At 54.0% G+C, this 15901-nt stretch overlaps 2 protein-coding genes across 2 annotated transcripts; both read right to left on the bottom strand.

The window, feature by feature from the left end:
- Positions 1-214: 214 nt before the first annotated feature.
- Positions 215-4083, bottom strand: BDY24DRAFT_387702 (Zn(II)2Cys6 transcription factor). Its single transcript, XM_076640254.1, has 17 exons — positions 3891-4083; positions 3801-3817; positions 3664-3702; positions 3500-3572; positions 2740-3394; positions 2518-2572; positions 2336-2429; positions 2185-2253; positions 1856-2107; positions 1696-1776; positions 1599-1615; positions 1374-1530; positions 989-1288; positions 844-925; positions 659-774; positions 495-593; positions 215-414 (listed from the first exon to the last, which is right to left on the bottom strand). Exons 1-17 carry the CDS (start codon positions 4054-4056, stop codon positions 236-238), a joined length of 2451 nt encoding a protein of 816 aa, XP_076497292.1. The 5' UTR covers positions 4057-4083; the 3' UTR covers positions 215-235.
- A 319-nt stretch (positions 4084-4402) lies between these two features.
- GLT1 (glutamate synthase (NADH)) lies at positions 4403-15842 on the bottom strand. Its single transcript, XM_076644576.1, has 52 exons — positions 15366-15842; positions 15175-15245; positions 14988-15019; positions 14413-14827; positions 14256-14335; positions 14067-14171; positions 13700-13986; positions 13542-13601; positions 13448-13461; positions 12954-13371; positions 12856-12880; positions 12649-12773; positions 12235-12550; positions 12100-12167; positions 11929-12032; positions 11721-11844; positions 11561-11641; positions 11137-11485; positions 10913-11058; positions 10791-10836; positions 10597-10708; positions 10455-10534; positions 10251-10330; positions 10110-10180; positions 9928-10032; positions 9769-9859; positions 9610-9657; positions 9422-9529; positions 9325-9344; positions 9086-9260; positions 8724-9017; positions 8614-8640; positions 8424-8544; positions 8277-8348; positions 8088-8209; positions 7945-8001; positions 7531-7863; positions 7338-7455; positions 7128-7254; positions 6973-7058; positions 6787-6903; positions 6618-6684; positions 6466-6547; positions 6227-6388; positions 5905-5979; positions 5689-5797; positions 5518-5612; positions 5332-5448; positions 5130-5261; positions 5019-5060; positions 4911-4942; positions 4403-4841 (listed from the first exon to the last, which is right to left on the bottom strand). Exons 1-52 carry the CDS (start codon positions 15621-15623, stop codon positions 4670-4672), a joined length of 6573 nt encoding a protein of 2190 aa, XP_076497291.1. The 5' UTR covers positions 15624-15842; the 3' UTR covers positions 4403-4669.
- Positions 15843-15901: the final 59 nt, after the last annotated feature.

The raw sequence follows: 15901 nt of genomic DNA, 5'->3' as shown, positions 1-15901 counted from the left end.
GACGCGTTGAATGTGGGCTGCTCGACGTCTATAAGAGCGTTTTCGAACTTCCGTTTAACCCAGGATCGGAGATAGGATCTTCAGGGAGCCGATCGAGATCGGAAATGAGCCCTGAGCAGAGCAGTGCAACTCTCAACCTGATACGGAGTTAGATCCCTGTCGTCGCCTGGCGTCTTTCTCGACTCCCTTTGATTCTCACAGAAACAGAGACTAGCAGAGGAAAGATACAGATCGATCAACTAGCTCTAGACGTCGGATGAATCGTCTCCGGATAGGCCTCGTCTCCGTTCACCGCCAGAGCCTCCATCCTGAGCGTGATCGCTTCGCCGATGTCCTCTCCGAACGACCAGACTTGACCCATCCGTTTCATGGCGAGGACGAGAACTTCGATCTCGACAGAGAGGGCAGCGGCTCCTGGATCAATGAAAGGAAGAAAAGGAGGGTTCAGCAACGCGTCGAGGCGATTCAAAGAGAAAAAATACAAGAGGACGAACGATCTGTTTTTCCTTGACGTCGAAGAGACTTGATCCCTTCAACAAGGATTCGGGACTGGAAGAGCCAGAGGACGACGAGGATGATGTCGAGCTGGCCGACTGAGAAGAGGAAGAAAGATCACGGTCAGCACGAGCAAGAGCAAAGCGGGAAGGAAAGGTCTCACAGTCGACATCAACGACGATCTGAATGAGCTGAACAGCCGACGAAGCAGCGGCAACTGCCTTTGCTCGGTACGCAGGGTCGATCTTGCTGGCTTCAGCGTACATGAGGAGGAACGATCTGATGAGGAGAACAGCAAAGAGAACAGATCAGCGTCGCGTCGCGGCGTTCTGAAGGTTGGAGACTCACGTGCAAAGCATCACATGAAGGCAGAAAAGGACTGGATTGATCCCCATCTTCACGTTGAGAGAACTGGGTCCATCATAGTCGCCTGAGAAAGTGAGATTAGGTCAGAACTGTGTCGAGAAGGTGGGATCCCTTCGAAACGACTCGCCTTGATCCGCCGCTAGACCGATGTCTCTCGTCCACGGAGGGATTCCTCCCAGTTGGTTTCGGCTCGGGTCTCGAAACTGAGGTGGCAGATTCGAAACGAGTGAAACGAGGGCCTTCTCGAGTCGTAGGAACTCGGCGGGAAGAGGTTTGGCGACGGGAGGCGGCGATTCCGAAGGTGAGGGTCCAAGGAAGGGAGAGTCGACCGATAGGCCCAGCGAGAAGGAGTTGGATGTAGACAGAATCGAAGAGGTAGATCGTTGAGGTCTCGTTGGACGAGGACGAGCGAGATAATCAGCTCGAACTGAGGAATGAAAGCAAAAGAATGTCAGCTCGAGCGCTCCGTGACGTTTTCTTCGCCATTTTCAAGGCCTAAACCATCGACTCACGACTTGGCTGAATGAAGGGATTGCTGAGGGAAGAGCTGTGGACCAGAAGAACCATGCTCTCCAAGAATATCCCTCCTAGAGAGTCCGTCGCTCGACGCGTTGTCGATTCCTCGAAGAGATTCGAGATCGATCGCATCTCCGACTCGATGATGATCCCCTGAGGTTACGATCAAAGTAAAAAATCTCAGCTTGATCCTCGATGAAGGGCAGGAGAAAGCTCCTCACTCGTTCGTAGTCCGCCACTGAGAAGAAAGAACAGCGAAACGACTCAAGTCAGCGAGCGAGAGAGTGGCGCAGATAGCGGCATGAGCAGATAGCTTACATGGTCTAGGGAAGGGAGTTTCGATCTCCACCAGAGAGGATCCACTTCTTCCAGTTGCAACAGCTCCGAGTTGATCGACGGCTGTTCGACGAAGAAACCCAAACAGAAGGGATCAGTTCCGATGCTTTGAGAGGCTAAGAGAGGTTGAGATTTCACTGACTGAAGGCTGACCAGAATGCGTGGATCCGTTCTCCCAGCTCGATTCCGTCCTTGGGTGCTGGAAGAGCTGAACTCGGCCACGAAGCCTTGTAGTTCGTCTCGAGAGGAGGGAGTCCTTCGGCGAAAAAGGCCATCAAGGACGTGATGTCCATAGGGGAGATCCGATGGAGAAGGCAGCCCTGAGCTAGTCTCATAGAAGCTCCACCTTGAAGCCAACCTTCGAGATAACGAGACTTCGAATCTGGGTTCGAGTCTGCGAGACGAAGACGAAGGGCGGGAAGATGGTCAGCAGAAGGCTCGAAGAGCTGGCCGATAGGTCGAAAGGCTGACAGATATAAGCGGCGAGAATAGATGAGGCCTGAACGACCTGAACGAGTCGCTGATCGACGTAAGTAGCGACTGAGAGGAGAGAGGGGACGAGGGAGTCAGCGTCCTCCTTCGGTTCTCTCCTGCCTCGCTGCGTCCCTACGAGGCTACTCACCTCCGATATCGATGTGCCTCTTTGCGAGTAAAAAGAACGTGTCTTCCAACGCTCGAATGTCGGGATTCGTCGAGAACCGGCAGGCACAGGTGTACTGAAAGACGAAAGTCGCGACGCGTCGAGATTTAGCGCCGAACTCTCGGTGGTTCTCCTCGCCGAGCTCAAGATGAGAGTGAACTGACCATAGCGAACAGTAAAGCCCCCGCTGGTCTCGCTTCCGGAGGTCCGTCGAGAGATCTAAGCAGAAAGAAAGAGGCGAAGCGAGTTCAGTTCGACGTTCGCCTTCTTCTTCCCCTCGAAGATCGATCCGAACTCGAGAGGTGAAGCGCGTCCGACGCGGCGTTCTGTCTCTTCCTCGAATTCTTAATTCTCGTCCTCTACTCAGCGACTGAAATCGAACTAACCCAAAGAAACGCCCAACGTGTAACACCAATCCAAACTGTCGGCGCCTCTCGAAGAACAGCCCCAGAAGCGTATCTCGCATCCCTTCGGGAAGAATTGTGCCATCTCTCCAATCGTCTGGGACGGGTATCCGATTGTCCGCTACTCCTGCTGCTCGAGCTGTATCGGGGAAGACGGATCCTGGGATCGAGGGCGAGGGTTGTTGCTGAGTTGAAGAAGAGGGAGGGTGGTGGATATGGCGTGAGAAGTCTTCGAGGGTTTGGTTGAGAGTCCATGTCGGAAGAGGAAGGGAGGTGGATCCAAAGGTGGGAAGAAGGAAGTCCTGCGAGCTAGATCGAGGTGGAGGAGGAGGAAGAGGAGGGAGGGACGAGGTTGACAGGTCGGGGTCCTGCAAGAAAGAGAAAGCGGTTGGGCCGGACTGTTCCAGGCCGTTTCCAGAAGGGTAGACATTTGGGTCCGAGCCGAAGAGCTCTTGTAAGGCGAGGGAAAACGCTTCTTGATCGTCGGTACGCGTCGAGGGTTTGGGAACGCGAGGAGGGTAAGGGAACGACGTCGAAGAGGCTCGATTGAGCTGATGTTCTCGGATCGGATGGGAGGTGTTGGTGACACTGTAGAGCGAGGAAGGTGCTTGGGAAGTGATGATGCTTTCGAGACCAGCTGAGGAAAGAAAGAAGGGGGAAGGGGGAAGGGAAAGGTCAGCTTCCTCGCTTCAGACTACCACGACGCTGTTTGGCTGAGCAAAAAAAAGAGATTGAGACTCACCGATCTTCTCCTCTAACATCTTCACTCTACTTCTCGGCTTCCCAGGCTCGTCGAAGGTGCATTCGTGATTTCCCTGTCGGCGAAGCGATGAGACGAAGACGGTGAGAAGGAGGGAAGTCAGCTTCTTCTCAGCGAACCGACTGCAGAAAGACGACATTGCTTACTTTCACGCATGCGGGACATGGATTAGCCCCCGTACATTTCTGGAAGTGGGATCATCGTCGAGGAACAAGATTGAAAGTCAGTGAGAATTGAGCTCGGAGGTTGAGTGAGGCTGAGTTCGAATTTCAGTCGAGCTCACCAGTTTCCGTTTCCGACCTGATAGAGAAAGGGAGTCAACACCGAGGTCAGTAGATCCGAAGCTAGCTAGAGACGATAGGGCAAGACTCACAGTGCAGACACGCGCTTCCTCTCTTCAGAGCAGGCTGAGGCTTCGAACCTCCTTCCTTCCTCGACTCTAACTCCTTTGCTCCCCTCTCGGCTGCTCCTCCGTTCGGCGATGGCGATTCCGATGGCTGAGCTGACGAGGAATTCGATAATTCGCCTTCCTTGGACATTCTTGAAGTAGAGATTGTAAGACGGGAAGAGGGTTGGGGAGAGAGAGGGAAGGAGAGGAAGCTCGCTTCGAGCTCGTCAAACAGCGCAGCGCTACGGTCACCTTTTGCTCCCGTTGGTCTGCTACCGAAACGGGGGAGGCGCGTTACAGTAGCCCGAGGAAGAGGCCAAAAGGTCCAAAAAGATGGGTGCCAACAGTTCTCTTAGCGAGGAAAGGTCCAAAGGATTCGACCGCGCCATCGTTCCCGACGCGTCCTTCCCTTTCTCATCCTTTCTCTTCTCTCTTGTCAGCCAGACCGTTTTTTCCAGAAATAGGTCAAGACCAAGAACGTAGAAGAATAAACAACGCTCGCCTCGGGGAAAAGCTCCCGATTTCCGCAGAGGGAACCAGCGTCGCCATCGACACAGGGAGACGGAGAAAGCAAATCATAGAGAAAGAAAGAAAAAGAGAGGCAACATGAAACGTAGAACCAAACACAAAGGACCGAAAGAAGAGAAAACAGACAGAGAAGAGAGATCGAAGATTGCAAACGGAGAACGGAAAGAAGAAAACAAGGGACGCGTCGACGACGAGACCTCCGAACGCGTACGAAGATGAAGAGAGGAAGAAAAGCTCTACGCCTCCACCGAAACAGTCTCGGGCTCCTCGACCTTGACCTCAGGCTGCTTGCAGGCGATCGAAGGGGCATCCCAAGTCCTCTCCTTGATCCCTCCTCGACTGGGAAGGATCGAGGATCCGGTCAGGTATCGGTCGACGTCCACGGCCGCCCCTCGTCCCTCTCGAATTCTACATAGAAGAGAGGATCAAGGTCAGTTCGATTCTAGAGATATAGAAGAAGAAGAGATAAGGGCTCACCCCCAAACGATGAGAGATTGACCTCGTCGAGCCTGTAAGTTCGAAAGAAAGAGGGAGAGGAGGTTAGGGAGAGAGGTCGGAGAAAGCACTCGAGCTGCTGGAACTCACGTCTCCGGCAGCGAAGACACCCTCGACGTTGGTGCTGTATTTCTGTTAGAGGAAAAAGAAGAGGACATCAGCACGAGAAGTCGAGAAAGAGAGAGAGAGAAAGAGACGAACGAGGTTGGAAGTCTTGATGTTGCTTCGAGGGTCAACAGCGACGTCGAGAGACTTGATAATTTCCTGCTGAGGTCCGAGGAACCCGAGGGCGAGGAAGACGAGATCGGCAGGGAAGAACTTTTCGGATCCGATCTGTGAGCACGAATGGGGGGGGGGGGAGTCAGCGGCGTTGTATGAGCAGAAGGAAAGCAAATGAACTCACGACCTCCTCCATCTTCCAAGCTCCTCCAGCATCCTTGGTCCACTCTACTCGAACGGTGTTGAGTCCGGTAAGCTTGCCATTCTCGTCCTTGACGAAATCCTTGGTCGAGATGGAGTACTGCGAGGTAAGAAAGGGAGAAGAGTCAGAAGGCGCGACGCGTCGAGGTCGAAAAAGGAGCGGACTGACCTCTCTGGGGTCGTGGCCGAAGTGACTGGCGACCTCTGCGTGACCATAATCGACTCGGAAGACTCGAGGGTAGGTCGGCCAAGGGTTGTCACGGGCTGACGAAGGCAAGAGGAGAGCAAAGTCAGAACGAAAAAAAACGCGTCGAAGTCGATGGAGAAGAGAACGACTCACCTCGAGTCGCAGGAGGCTTGGGAAGAAGCTCGAAGTTGGTAACAGACTTGGCTCCGTGTCGCATCGAAGTTCCGATACAGTCGTTACCAGTATCTCCTCCTCCGATGACCTGGTTTAAAAATTAAAGAGAGGAGAGGGGAGTCAGCTCGACGAGAGACGCGTCTGGCGAGATTGCTAGGGAAACCTTCCCGGCTGAAAGAAGGGGAAACGACTTACGATGACGTCCTTTCCCTTCGCGTTGATGTAGGCATCGTTCGCATGCTCAGAGTCGAGGAGCGACGCAGTGTTGAGCTGGTGAGAGAGTGAAAGGAATCAGCAAGTGAGAAGGAAGTTGGGAGAGTAGGAGAAGGCGGATGTATTGATTCGACTTCGGGATGTGAGCAGATGGAAGGAAGTGAAAACGAGGAAGGAACGGGGGGGGGGGGACGCGTTTCGAAGGAAAAAGAGTTCGACCGCTCCTGCCCTCCCCTTCCCGTATCCTGCTACGGATTGATCCAAAGAGGACTCCGAAGAACTCGTCTGGAATGAGGCGACTCACCTGGAGGAAATCCATGGCGAAGTGAATTCCGTCGCTGTCTCTGTTCTTGATCTTGAGGTCTCGAGGCCATGTAGCACCAGTAGCGAGAACGACGGCGTCCGACTGCTCTCTAATGGTGGAAGCATCGATATCAACTCCGACGTTGGCGTTGGCGACGAAGTTCTGCAGGATGGGAAGAAAAACCAAGCTCAGCAAAGGAACGAGTCGAGATCGAAGAACAACGGAGAGCGCAGACTCACGATTCCCTCAGCAGCCATCAGATCGATTCGTCGCTGGACGACTCCCTTATCGAGCTTCATGTTGGGGATTCCGTACATGAGCCTGTTTGGAGGAAGAAGGCGAGATGAAAAAGTCAGAATGGAGCTTCGGACGAGCAGAGGCTGGAACTCACAGTCCTCCGAAACGATCGTTTCGGTCGTAGACGGTGACGGAGTGACCAGCCTTGTTCAGTTGATCGGCTGTAGAAGAGGGAGGAGGTAGGTGTGTCAGGGTCGAATTCAGAAGGACGACAGAGAGAGAGAGAGAGAGAGAGAGAGAGAGAGAGAGAGAGAGAGACGAACCGCACGCCAAACCGGCAGGTCCCGATCCGATGACAGCGACGTTCTTTCCAGTTCGATAGACAGGAGGCTTGGGAACCATCCAACCCATCTCGAATCCCTTGTCGATGATGGCACACTCTGAGGAAGGAAACGACGTCAACTCAAAACGTCGACGCGTCGCAAAACGAAAGTAAGATGACCACTCACCGATGCTCTTGATTCCGACAGGAAGCTCGTTGATTCCAAGAACACAAGCACCTTCGCAGGGAGCAGGGCAAACTCGACCAGTGAACCTGAGAAAGAGGAGGAAGAGTTGGTCAGCCGAAGTCGAAGTTTCGAGGGAACGACGCGGGAGGACTCACTCGGGGAAGTTGTTGGTGAGAAGGAGACGGTAGAGAGCATCCTTCCACTGTCCTTTGAAGACGAGATCGTTCCATTTGGGGATGACGTTTGAGATGGGGCATCCGGCGTCGGACTGGCAGAAGGGGACTGGACAAACGAAGACGCGACGAGGAACGAGGTCAGTCCCGTCGGTCAGAAGAGACGAAGGAGAAACAGCTTCGTTGACCCACCTCCACAGTCCATGCATCGAGCACTCTGGTACTTCAGCTCTGCCTCGGTGAGCCTCGTCGAGATCTCCTTCCAGTCTCTGACTCTCTTTCGAGGAGGTCGGTAGGCCTCGTTCAGACGCTGCGAAAGAGGGAAGGATCAGATCAGCCTCGAACCTTCCTTTCGCATATGTTCTTGCATCAAGTCAAAGCTCACCTTGTACTTCATGAACCCTCGAGTCTTATCGAGCTTCGAAAGTCGCTCTCGAGTCGTCTTCTCATCGAGCATCGAGTCCTCGAGATCGACGACGCTGGGCTCGTGTCGAGGAGTAGCGAGAGGAGAGAGAGAGCTGAGGGCACGCGAGAGCGATTCTTTCGGAAGGAGGAGATCTTCGTGACCAGAAGCAACGAGATCGACTTGACTGGCGGTTTGAGAAGGAACGAGCTCGATGGTCGACTGTCGCTTCCTCTCCTCCTTGAGTCGAGCCTCCTGTTCGTCGAGAACTCGCTTATAGTCCGTAGGCATGACTCGGACGAAGAGAGGAAGGACCTGAAGGGGAAGAAACGTCGAAAACAGGTCAGTGAAGTTCGGAGAGAGGAAGACAAAGACGAAGACCCAACGGGAACTTACGTGGTGGAAGTCTCGCAGAACACGATCGGCGATCTCGGATCCAGTGTAGTGTCGGTGCTGAAGAAGATAGAGTGACGCCGTGTCAGAAGGAGTCTCTGGATGCGAGCGATCGATAAAAACGACCAGAGGACACAACCACTCACATCCTCGAGAAGTTGACGCAGTTCAGCAATCTCAGCCGGCTTTTCGACCTTTCCGAGCTCGACCATCTCCTTGTTGACCTTGGCGGCAAAGGTGTGAGCCATGTCAAGAACGTAGGCGATTCCTAGTGGAAAGGAAAGAGCGAAGAGTCAGCGGCGGCAACGCAAAAGAAGGACGCGTCGAGAACTCACCTCCACTCATTCCAGCGGCAAAGTTTCGACCGGTAGCACCGAGAACAACGACCCTCCCTCCAGTCATGTACTCTGAGTGAAGAAAGAAAGCAACCCCGATCAGCTCGAGTCGACGGAAGCAGAGTAGTCGGTCGAGCTTTGGCTCACCGCAACCATGATCTCCCACTCCCTCGCAAACGGTAGACGCTCCAGAGTTTCGAACAGCGAACCGTTCCCCGGCGACTCCTCGGAAGAAGGCGGATCCAGAGGTAGCTCCGTAGAGGGCAACCTGACGGAAGAAGGAAAAGAAGTCAGCAAGGGAGCGACGCTTTCGAAGAGAACGAGGAAATCGACTCACGTTTCCGATGATGACGTTCTCTTCAGCCTGATCGATTTGTTCGGGTACCAAGACGGGAAAGAGAAAGTCAGCGACGTATCGAGAGCAAAGAGAGCAAAGCAGAGACGAACCTTGAACGGCGACTCCTTGGGGGGGAAAACGATGAGACGACCTCCTGAAAGTCCTTTACCGACGTAATCGTTGGAATCTCCTTCGAGTTCGATGGTAATTCCAGGGGCGAGGAAAGCTCCAAGACTCTGTCCAGCACTTCCCTTCATTCGGATTCGGATCGTGTCCCGAGGCAATCCTTCCTCTCCGTACTTCTTCGAGACCTTGTAGGAGAGAGTAGTTCCGAGAGCTCGGTCGGTGTTGACTACCTCGCAATCGATCTCGACGGGAAGACCTTGTTGGATGGCGGGATCAGCCTGGAAAAGGAAGAGAGGAAAGTCAGCCGACGCCGAAAGCGAGAACGAAGCGGCCACGAACGACGAACCTCGTCGATGAACATGTTGTCGAGACGGAGATGAAGCTTGTGATCTTGGTTTCGAACTCGATGAGTAGCAGCTCCGGGCCGCATCTCGTGAGCTGGCTTGAGCATGGAAGAGAGATCCAAGTTCTTCGTCTTGGAGGTTCGGAGGCCTTCGTCGACTTTGAGCATCTCGGCGTGTCTGTGTGAAGGAAACGGAGAAGTCAGGATAGATTCGATAAACTCGAGTAGCTACATGAACGTACCCAACCATCTCGTTGATCGTCTGAGAAAGGAAGTTCGAGAAAAGATCAGACTCAAGGTCGGAAGTCTCCAGAGATCGCCTCGATTGTGTCGACTTACTCGGAACCCAAGCTTGGCCATGATCTCTCGAAGCTCTTCCGCAACATAGTAGAAGAAGTTGATGACTTGTTCTGGCTGTCCAGAGAACTTGGCTCGAAGAAGAGGGTCCTATGAGGCGAGAGAAGGAAGAGAGAGAAAGTAAGCGACGCGTCGAAGAGAGGAGGGGCGAGAGATAGAATACGGCTTACTTGAGTTGCGATACCGACGGGACAGGTGTTAAGGTGACATTTCCTCATCTTTTTTGAGTTGCAGAATTCAGAATGAAGTAGGTCAGCCCTCGAAGGCAGCAAGGTCACCCTTCGGAGCTGTCGAACGCTGTCGGGCCTCTCCTCGAGGTTGTCACTCACCATGATGCAACCCATCGCAATGAGAGGAGTAGTAGCGAAACCCCACTCCTCGGCTCCAAGAAGACAGGCGATGGCGACGTCTCGTCCAGTTCTGAAGAAGAGGAAGAGAAAGCTCAGTCCAAGTCTCGACGCGTCGCAAAACAAAACAAAATCACGAACCGGATCTGTCCGTCGGTCTGAACCGTCACACGTCCTCGGAGGTTGTTGATGACGAGGGTTTGATGAGTCTCGGCGAGTCCGAGCTCCCAAGGCAGACCTGCATATCTGTAAAGGGAAAGAACAAGAAAAACGAAGCTCGTCAGGAAGGAAGAGGTGGACGAACGAAAGCGTACTGTACTGACTTGATTCCGGTCCAGCGAGAAGCTCCCGTTCCTCCGTCGTGTCCAGAGATGAGGATGTGATCCGCTCGAGCCTGAGAAGAGAACGCCAAACGCAAAGATCAGCTTCGAGGGCTCGTTCGAGGAAGAGGAAAGCTCGCTCGCCTTAGCGACTCCGGAGGCGACGATTCCCACTCCCACTTCCGAAACCAGCTTGACTGAGACTCGAGCTCGAGGGTTCGAACCTGAAAAAGGAGCGAAGACGAAGGAAAGAGGGTCAACCAAGTGTTTCGTTTCGTCTCGAGCCTCAGTCCGCGGGTAGAGGAGGAGGTAGAGAGGCGGAGAGGGGAAAAGGAGAAGAGGACAAACATTTTAGATCGTAGATAACCTCCTTGAGGTCCTCGATAGAGTAGATATCGTGATGAGGAGGTGGGGAGATGAGACCGACGCTGTGAGAGGTGAAGAGCGTCGTCAGTTTCCGATGCCTATTCGACGAAGAGTAGAGACGTACCCAGCCGTAGAATGTCGAGTTCGAGCGATAGACTGAGAGACCTTGTAGCCAGGAAGCTCTCCTCCTTCTCCAGGCTTAGCTCCCTGAGCCATCTTGATCTGAAGCTCGTCGGCTGAGGGAAAGAACAAAACAAGGAGAGGAGAAAGGGGTCAGCGTCCGACCTCGCCATTGAATCGAAATAAAGAGAGACGCACCGTCAGCGAGGTAGTTTGAGGTGACTCCGAATCGACCAGAGGCAATCTAGGAACGAGGAGAGGTAAGATCAGCCAGGGAAGTCGTCGTCGAGAGGGAAGAAGAAAGGGAAAGGAGAACGAACCTGCTTGATCGCCGATCGCATGGTATCTCCGTTGGGCAGAATGTTCGACCTCTCAGCGTCCTCTCCTCCTTCTCCAGTGTTGGACTTTCCTCCGAGTCGGTTCATGGCGACGGCGATCGCAGAGTGTGCCTCCATCGAGATCGAACCTGGCGAGAAAAGGAGATCGTCAGCTCTCGAACATTTGAGTCGTCGCATTTGCTAACAAGCCAAACTGATGCGCTCACCGTAAGACATAGCTCCAGTAACGAATCGACGAACGATCTCGTTCCAAGGCTCGACCTGGTCGATGGGGATGGGAGTCGCCGACGAGTAGTCAAAGTCGAGAAGTCCTCGGAGCGTAACAGCCTTGACTTGTTCGTGAGCATTCTTGGAGTAGGCGTCGTAAGCGGTCTGGTTCTTCTCCCTGACAGCGTCCTGAAGGTTGGCGATTCCAGCGGGATCGTTGATGTGGGCCTCTCCTCCGGCTCTCCAGTGGTACTCTCCGCTCTCGGGCATTCCAGGAGGAAGGACCGAGTTCCTGGAAGGGAATCCTCGCTCGTGGAACTCGAAGGCGTCCATGGCGAGAAGATCGAACTGAAGAAAAACGAACGGGAGGAAGAGTGATTAGTTCTGAGTCCGTTCTCGAAGTCCCGAACGGAGGTGACTCACCGTAGCTCCCTGAACTCGAGAAGCGGTTCCTCGGAAGCAGATGTCGACGACTTCCTCGTGAAGACCGAGAGCCTCGAAGATCTGAAGAAGGAGGAACAGAAGAGGGAGGGACTTCAGCGCTGTGGACGACGACGACGCGACGAGGACTCGAACGACGAACCTGAGCTCCTTTGTAGGACTGAAGGGTGCTGATTCCCATCTTCGACATGACCTTGAGGATACCGTTGTCGGTAGCGTATCTGTAGTTCTCGAGAAGCTCCTCGGCCGACTGATCTCCCTTGATGCTGGAGCGAGAGAAAGAACGAAGAGGACGCGCGGTCAGCAACGGAATCTCGTCGAGCAGAAGTGCAAGGATACTTCGAACTCACAGTCCCTCCCTAGCAACCTTCGCAATCACCTCCATCATCAAGTAAGGGACAACAGCATCGGCTCCGTATCCCACGAGAACACAGAGGTGGTGGACTTCTCGAGCCTGAAGACGAGAGAGAGACTCGATCAGTCGACGAGAAAGTTCGGTTCGAACGAGGAGAAGTACCCACCTCTCCGGTTTCGATCATCAAAGCGACCTTAGCTCTCTTCTTCTGGTTGACGAGATGGTGGTGAACACCTGAGGACGAAGAGGCAAGGTCAGCGAGGGACGATTGGGAAGGGAAAGACGACGACGCGTCACGTACCTCCGCAAGCGACCAACGCCGAGAGAGGAACTCTGTCAGGACCCGTCGTTCGATCAGAGAGGATGATGATCTTGAATCCGTCCTCGATAGCCTGCTCAGCCTCAGCTCGAACTCGCTCGAGAGCAGCTCGGTAGCCTGGAAGACCTTCCGACTTGGCGAAGGTGATGTCGATGAGCTTGGATTTCCATCCAGCTTGAGCGAGGTGAATATTCTTCATAGCGTTCATTTCCTCGATGGTGAGGATGGGAGAGGGAAGGACGATTCGGTTGCACTGCTCGGGTCCAACGTCGAGGAGGTTTCCTTCGGGTCCGACGTACTGAAGGCGGGGAGGAGGAAAGAGAGGTCAGCGAAGCGAAGATTGGGAGATACAGAATTGAAACGAAGATCAAGAAAGAAAGAGAGAAGGAAACTCACCGACTCGAGCGACATGACCATCGCCTCTCGGATGGGATCGATGGGAGGGTTGGTGACCTGAGCGAAGAGCTGTCGGAAGTAGTCGTAGATGATTCTCGCAGAGGTCGCCATGCATGCCAGAGGAGCTGAGAAGGAGAGGAGAGAAAGGGAAGGCGATGGGTTAGCATGTAAGAGAGTGAAACTCGAGGAGAAGAAGAGAGGACGTACCGTCGTTTCCCATCGATCCGAGAGCCTGTTTCGACGCGACAAGGAGCCAAAGTCAGCTTTGAAGACGGCCAGTCCTCGTTCTAGAGAAGGATACTGACCTCCTTGCCATCCGAGATCATAGGAAGCATCAACAAGGAGAGCTGCTCGACGGTGTATCCAAAAGTAAGAAGGATCGGGTCGGTCGAGAGAGGAGTGTTGTCGATCTTCATCCTGAGGTCGACGGTTCTCTGGACCTTCCTGACGATCGAAGGCATCCTGAGAAGGTTGGAGTCGAGCCAGCTCTGGAAGTTCCTCTTCTTCGAGGTGGTCATCTTGAGCTCTCGGTCGTCGACGATCCTGCCTTCGACGGTGTCGACGAGGAGCATTCGTCCGGGCTTCAGTCGTCCTTTGGCGATGACCTTGGAAGGCTCGATAAAGAGGGCTCCGACCTCGGAAGCGCAGACCATGATGTCGTCCGAGGTAACGACGTATCGGCAGGGTCGGAGTCCGTTTCGGTCGAGGTTGGCTCCACAGTATCTGAGGTGAGAAGAAGAACGGTTGGTGAGCTTGGAAGAGAGCGAAGAAAAAGAAGAAGGAGAAAAACAACGCGTACCGTCCGTCGGAGAACTAAGAGGCAATAGAAGAAAGAGAGGGGGTCAGCTTCCGTGGTGTTCGAGGAGAAGACGAGGAAGCGAGACGCGACCCACGGCGAAGAGGGCAGGTCCATCCCAAGGCTCCATCAAGCAAGCAGCCCATCGGTAGAAAGCCTGATAAGTACAGGACAAAACGGCAGCAACGTCGGTTAGCTCGAGTGCCGGATAAAGTTCAGAGGGGACGACGAGGTAGCAAAAGAACGAAGAAAAACTCGACGCGCCTTCTTCTCCGGCTCCATCGCATCGTTGTTCTGCCAGGCCTCAGGAACGAGCATCATGACAGCCTCGGGAAGGGTGAGGACTCCGTTGACGACGAGGAGCTCCAAGACGTTGTCGAACGCAGCCGAATCCGATCCTCCAGACTCGATGATGGGGTAGAGGAGCTCAAGCTCGGGACCGAAGTTTCCTGACTTCAAAACTCCCTCTCGAGCTCGCATCCAGTTCTTGTTTCCTCGGACGGTGTTGATCTCTCCGTTATGAGCAGCCCATCGCATGGGTTCTAGAGGAATGGGGAAAAGGACGCGGTCAGCTCGGTGGGCGAAGCAGACGAGAGGGAGGAAGAAGAGAGCTAGAACGAACGAGCTCGATCCCAAGACGGGAACGTGTTGGTGGAGAATCGAGAGTGAACCATGGCGAAGTGGGAAGCGTAGAGAACGTGGTTAAGATCGTGGAAGTAGTTGTAGACTGATGTGCGAAGGGAAGTTGGTCAGCGAAAGGCGAGAGAGGGAAGACGCGTCGCATCGAAAACCAGGCGAGATCGAGACGAACCTTGAGGAGGCGAGAGCTGTCCTTTGTAGACGATGTTCTTGGTAGCGAGAGAGCAGATGTAGAACCACTTGGTGTGTGCGCTGAGGTCGAGAAGAGGGGTGTGAGCAAGGAAGGGAGCAGAATCGAGGGAAAGCGAGTCGAGAAAGAGAAGACGTACAGAGTGTGACTTGAATGCTTCCTCAGCACGTAAAGCTGCCTCTCGAACCTCTTCTCATCCCACCGTCCCTCCTTGCTCTCATCTCCGTCTCCGTAGTGCTCCCTGAGAACGACGAACGGCTGCAAGATCCTGGGCTCCTTCGAGCTCGACGAGGGACCGAGGATCGAGCCGTCGCAGGGGACCTCTCTCCATCCGAGAACCCTGAGTCCGAGTCCGTCGGCGATGTTGGTGAAGGTAGCTTGAGTCTCTCGAGTGAGCTCGTCGTCCTTGGGGCTGAAGAAGAGATTTCCTACGGCATATTTTCCCGGGGACGGGAGGGTCGCGGTCATAACGTGGGTCGATTCTCGAAGGAAGAAGGCGTGAGGGATTCCTGTCATGATTCCGGCTCCATCACCGTCTCGAGCGTCGGCACCGGCTGTAAAGAGTGAAAGACGAGATCAAACAGGTTAGATCCAGAAAGAGAAAAGGAAGCGTTCTCTTCTCGTTTCGAAGTCCAGCCCTCCCTCCTCCTCCTTCGTTCCCAAGCTCAAGTTATGCCGCTCTGAAGAAGTTCTGATAGATTATGGTGGACTCACTGGCTCCTCGATGGGTCATGTTGCACATCAAGCTGTTGATTCGAGCATGAGAGGGTCGCAGGGAGGTGGGGAGGGCGAGAGATGAAGGAGAAGAGGGAAGAGGAAAGAGCGAAGGAATGATTGGAAGTGATCAGGCCGTCGGTCTTGGTTTTTGTGTTTGACGGGGAGAGATGAGATTGGAACTGACCTTCTGGCATCAGAGATGATCTTGTGAGACTCCTTTCCCTTGATGTGACAGACGAATCCAACTCCACACGCCTGAGGAAGCGAAGAGACGACGAGAGAGAAGAGAAGAGGGAGGGAACGGAGAAGGAAGAGGTCGGGAAGGTCAGCTCTCTCTCGCTCTCCTCCTTCGTTTCCTAGGAGCTCAACACTCACATCCTTCTCGTTCTCAGGATCGTAGAGACCTTGAGCTTCGGGGAGACCAGCGGCCCAGGAGGTCTGATCCATCTTTACATGCTCAATCCCGACGCTGAAGTCCTCGTCGAGCTCTTCTTCGGGCGAGTAGTTCTCCGCCCAGGAGGAGGAGGGAAGAGCGTACTTTTCTCGCAGGAGTTGGTGATGATCGATGGTAGCAGGAGTGAGGTTAAGATTGTCGGTGGTGGGTTTATCGGTAGAGGATGGGTTGGTGGCCATATCTCTTCTTTGACGAGTAAGAAGGCAGCGAGTTGGGAGGGGATCGATTGGGAAGAAGCGTTGCGGGGAAAGCTTTGTTGACTCTCGGCCTTTTGTTGGTTGGTTTCCGTACGTGGAAAGATACGGGGAGGGGGGTGGGAGGGAGAAGGGAGGAAAGAAGAGCTTCGACGGGAGGTTGATAGTTCTTCTCTTGTTTCGGCGATGATGGGTGAGGGGTGGGAGAGAGAACGAAGGAAGGAAGGCAGCAGAGGTTCAGCTTTTGGATTTGATCAACTCCT

This window comes from Mrakia frigida, assembly GCF_051309035.1.
Source record: "Mrakia frigida strain ATCC 22029 unplaced genomic scaffold BDY24scaffold_13, whole genome shotgun sequence".
NCBI lineage: Eukaryota > Fungi > Basidiomycota > Tremellomycetes > Cystofilobasidiales > Mrakiaceae > Mrakia > Mrakia frigida.
The sequence above is the reverse complement of the archived record's forward strand: the minus strand, read 5'-3'. Positions and strand labels throughout refer to the sequence as shown.

What these genes read in the sequence shown, in the direction of transcription:
- BDY24DRAFT_387702 (XM_076640254.1), bottom strand. Translation starts at nt 4,056, where the DNA reads ATGTCCAAGGAAGGCGAATTATCGAATTCCTCGTCAGCTCAGCCATCG. An exon ending in CGGTCTAGCGGCGGATCAAG is followed by an intron (nt 926 to 988) that starts GCGAGTCGTTTC and finishes TCACTTTCTCAG; the next exon opens with GCGACTATGATGGACCCAGT. An exon ending in CTTCATGTGATGCTTTGCAC is followed by an intron (nt 775 to 843) that starts GTGAGTCTCCAA and finishes TCTCCTCATCAG; the next exon opens with ATCGTTCCTCCTCATGTACG.
- GLT1 (XM_076644576.1), bottom strand. Translation starts at nt 15,623, where the DNA reads ATGGCCACCAACCCATCCTCTACCGATAAACCCACCACCGACAATCTT. An exon ending in TGCCGCTGGAATGAGTGGAG is followed by an intron (nt 8,210 to 8,276) that starts GTGAGTTCTCGA and finishes CCTTTCCACTAG; the next exon opens with GAATCGCCTACGTTCTTGAC. An exon ending in CAAGCCTCCTGCGACTCGAG is followed by an intron (nt 5,613 to 5,688) that starts GTGAGTCGTTCT and finishes TGCCTTCGTCAG; the next exon opens with CCCGTGACAACCCTTGGCCG.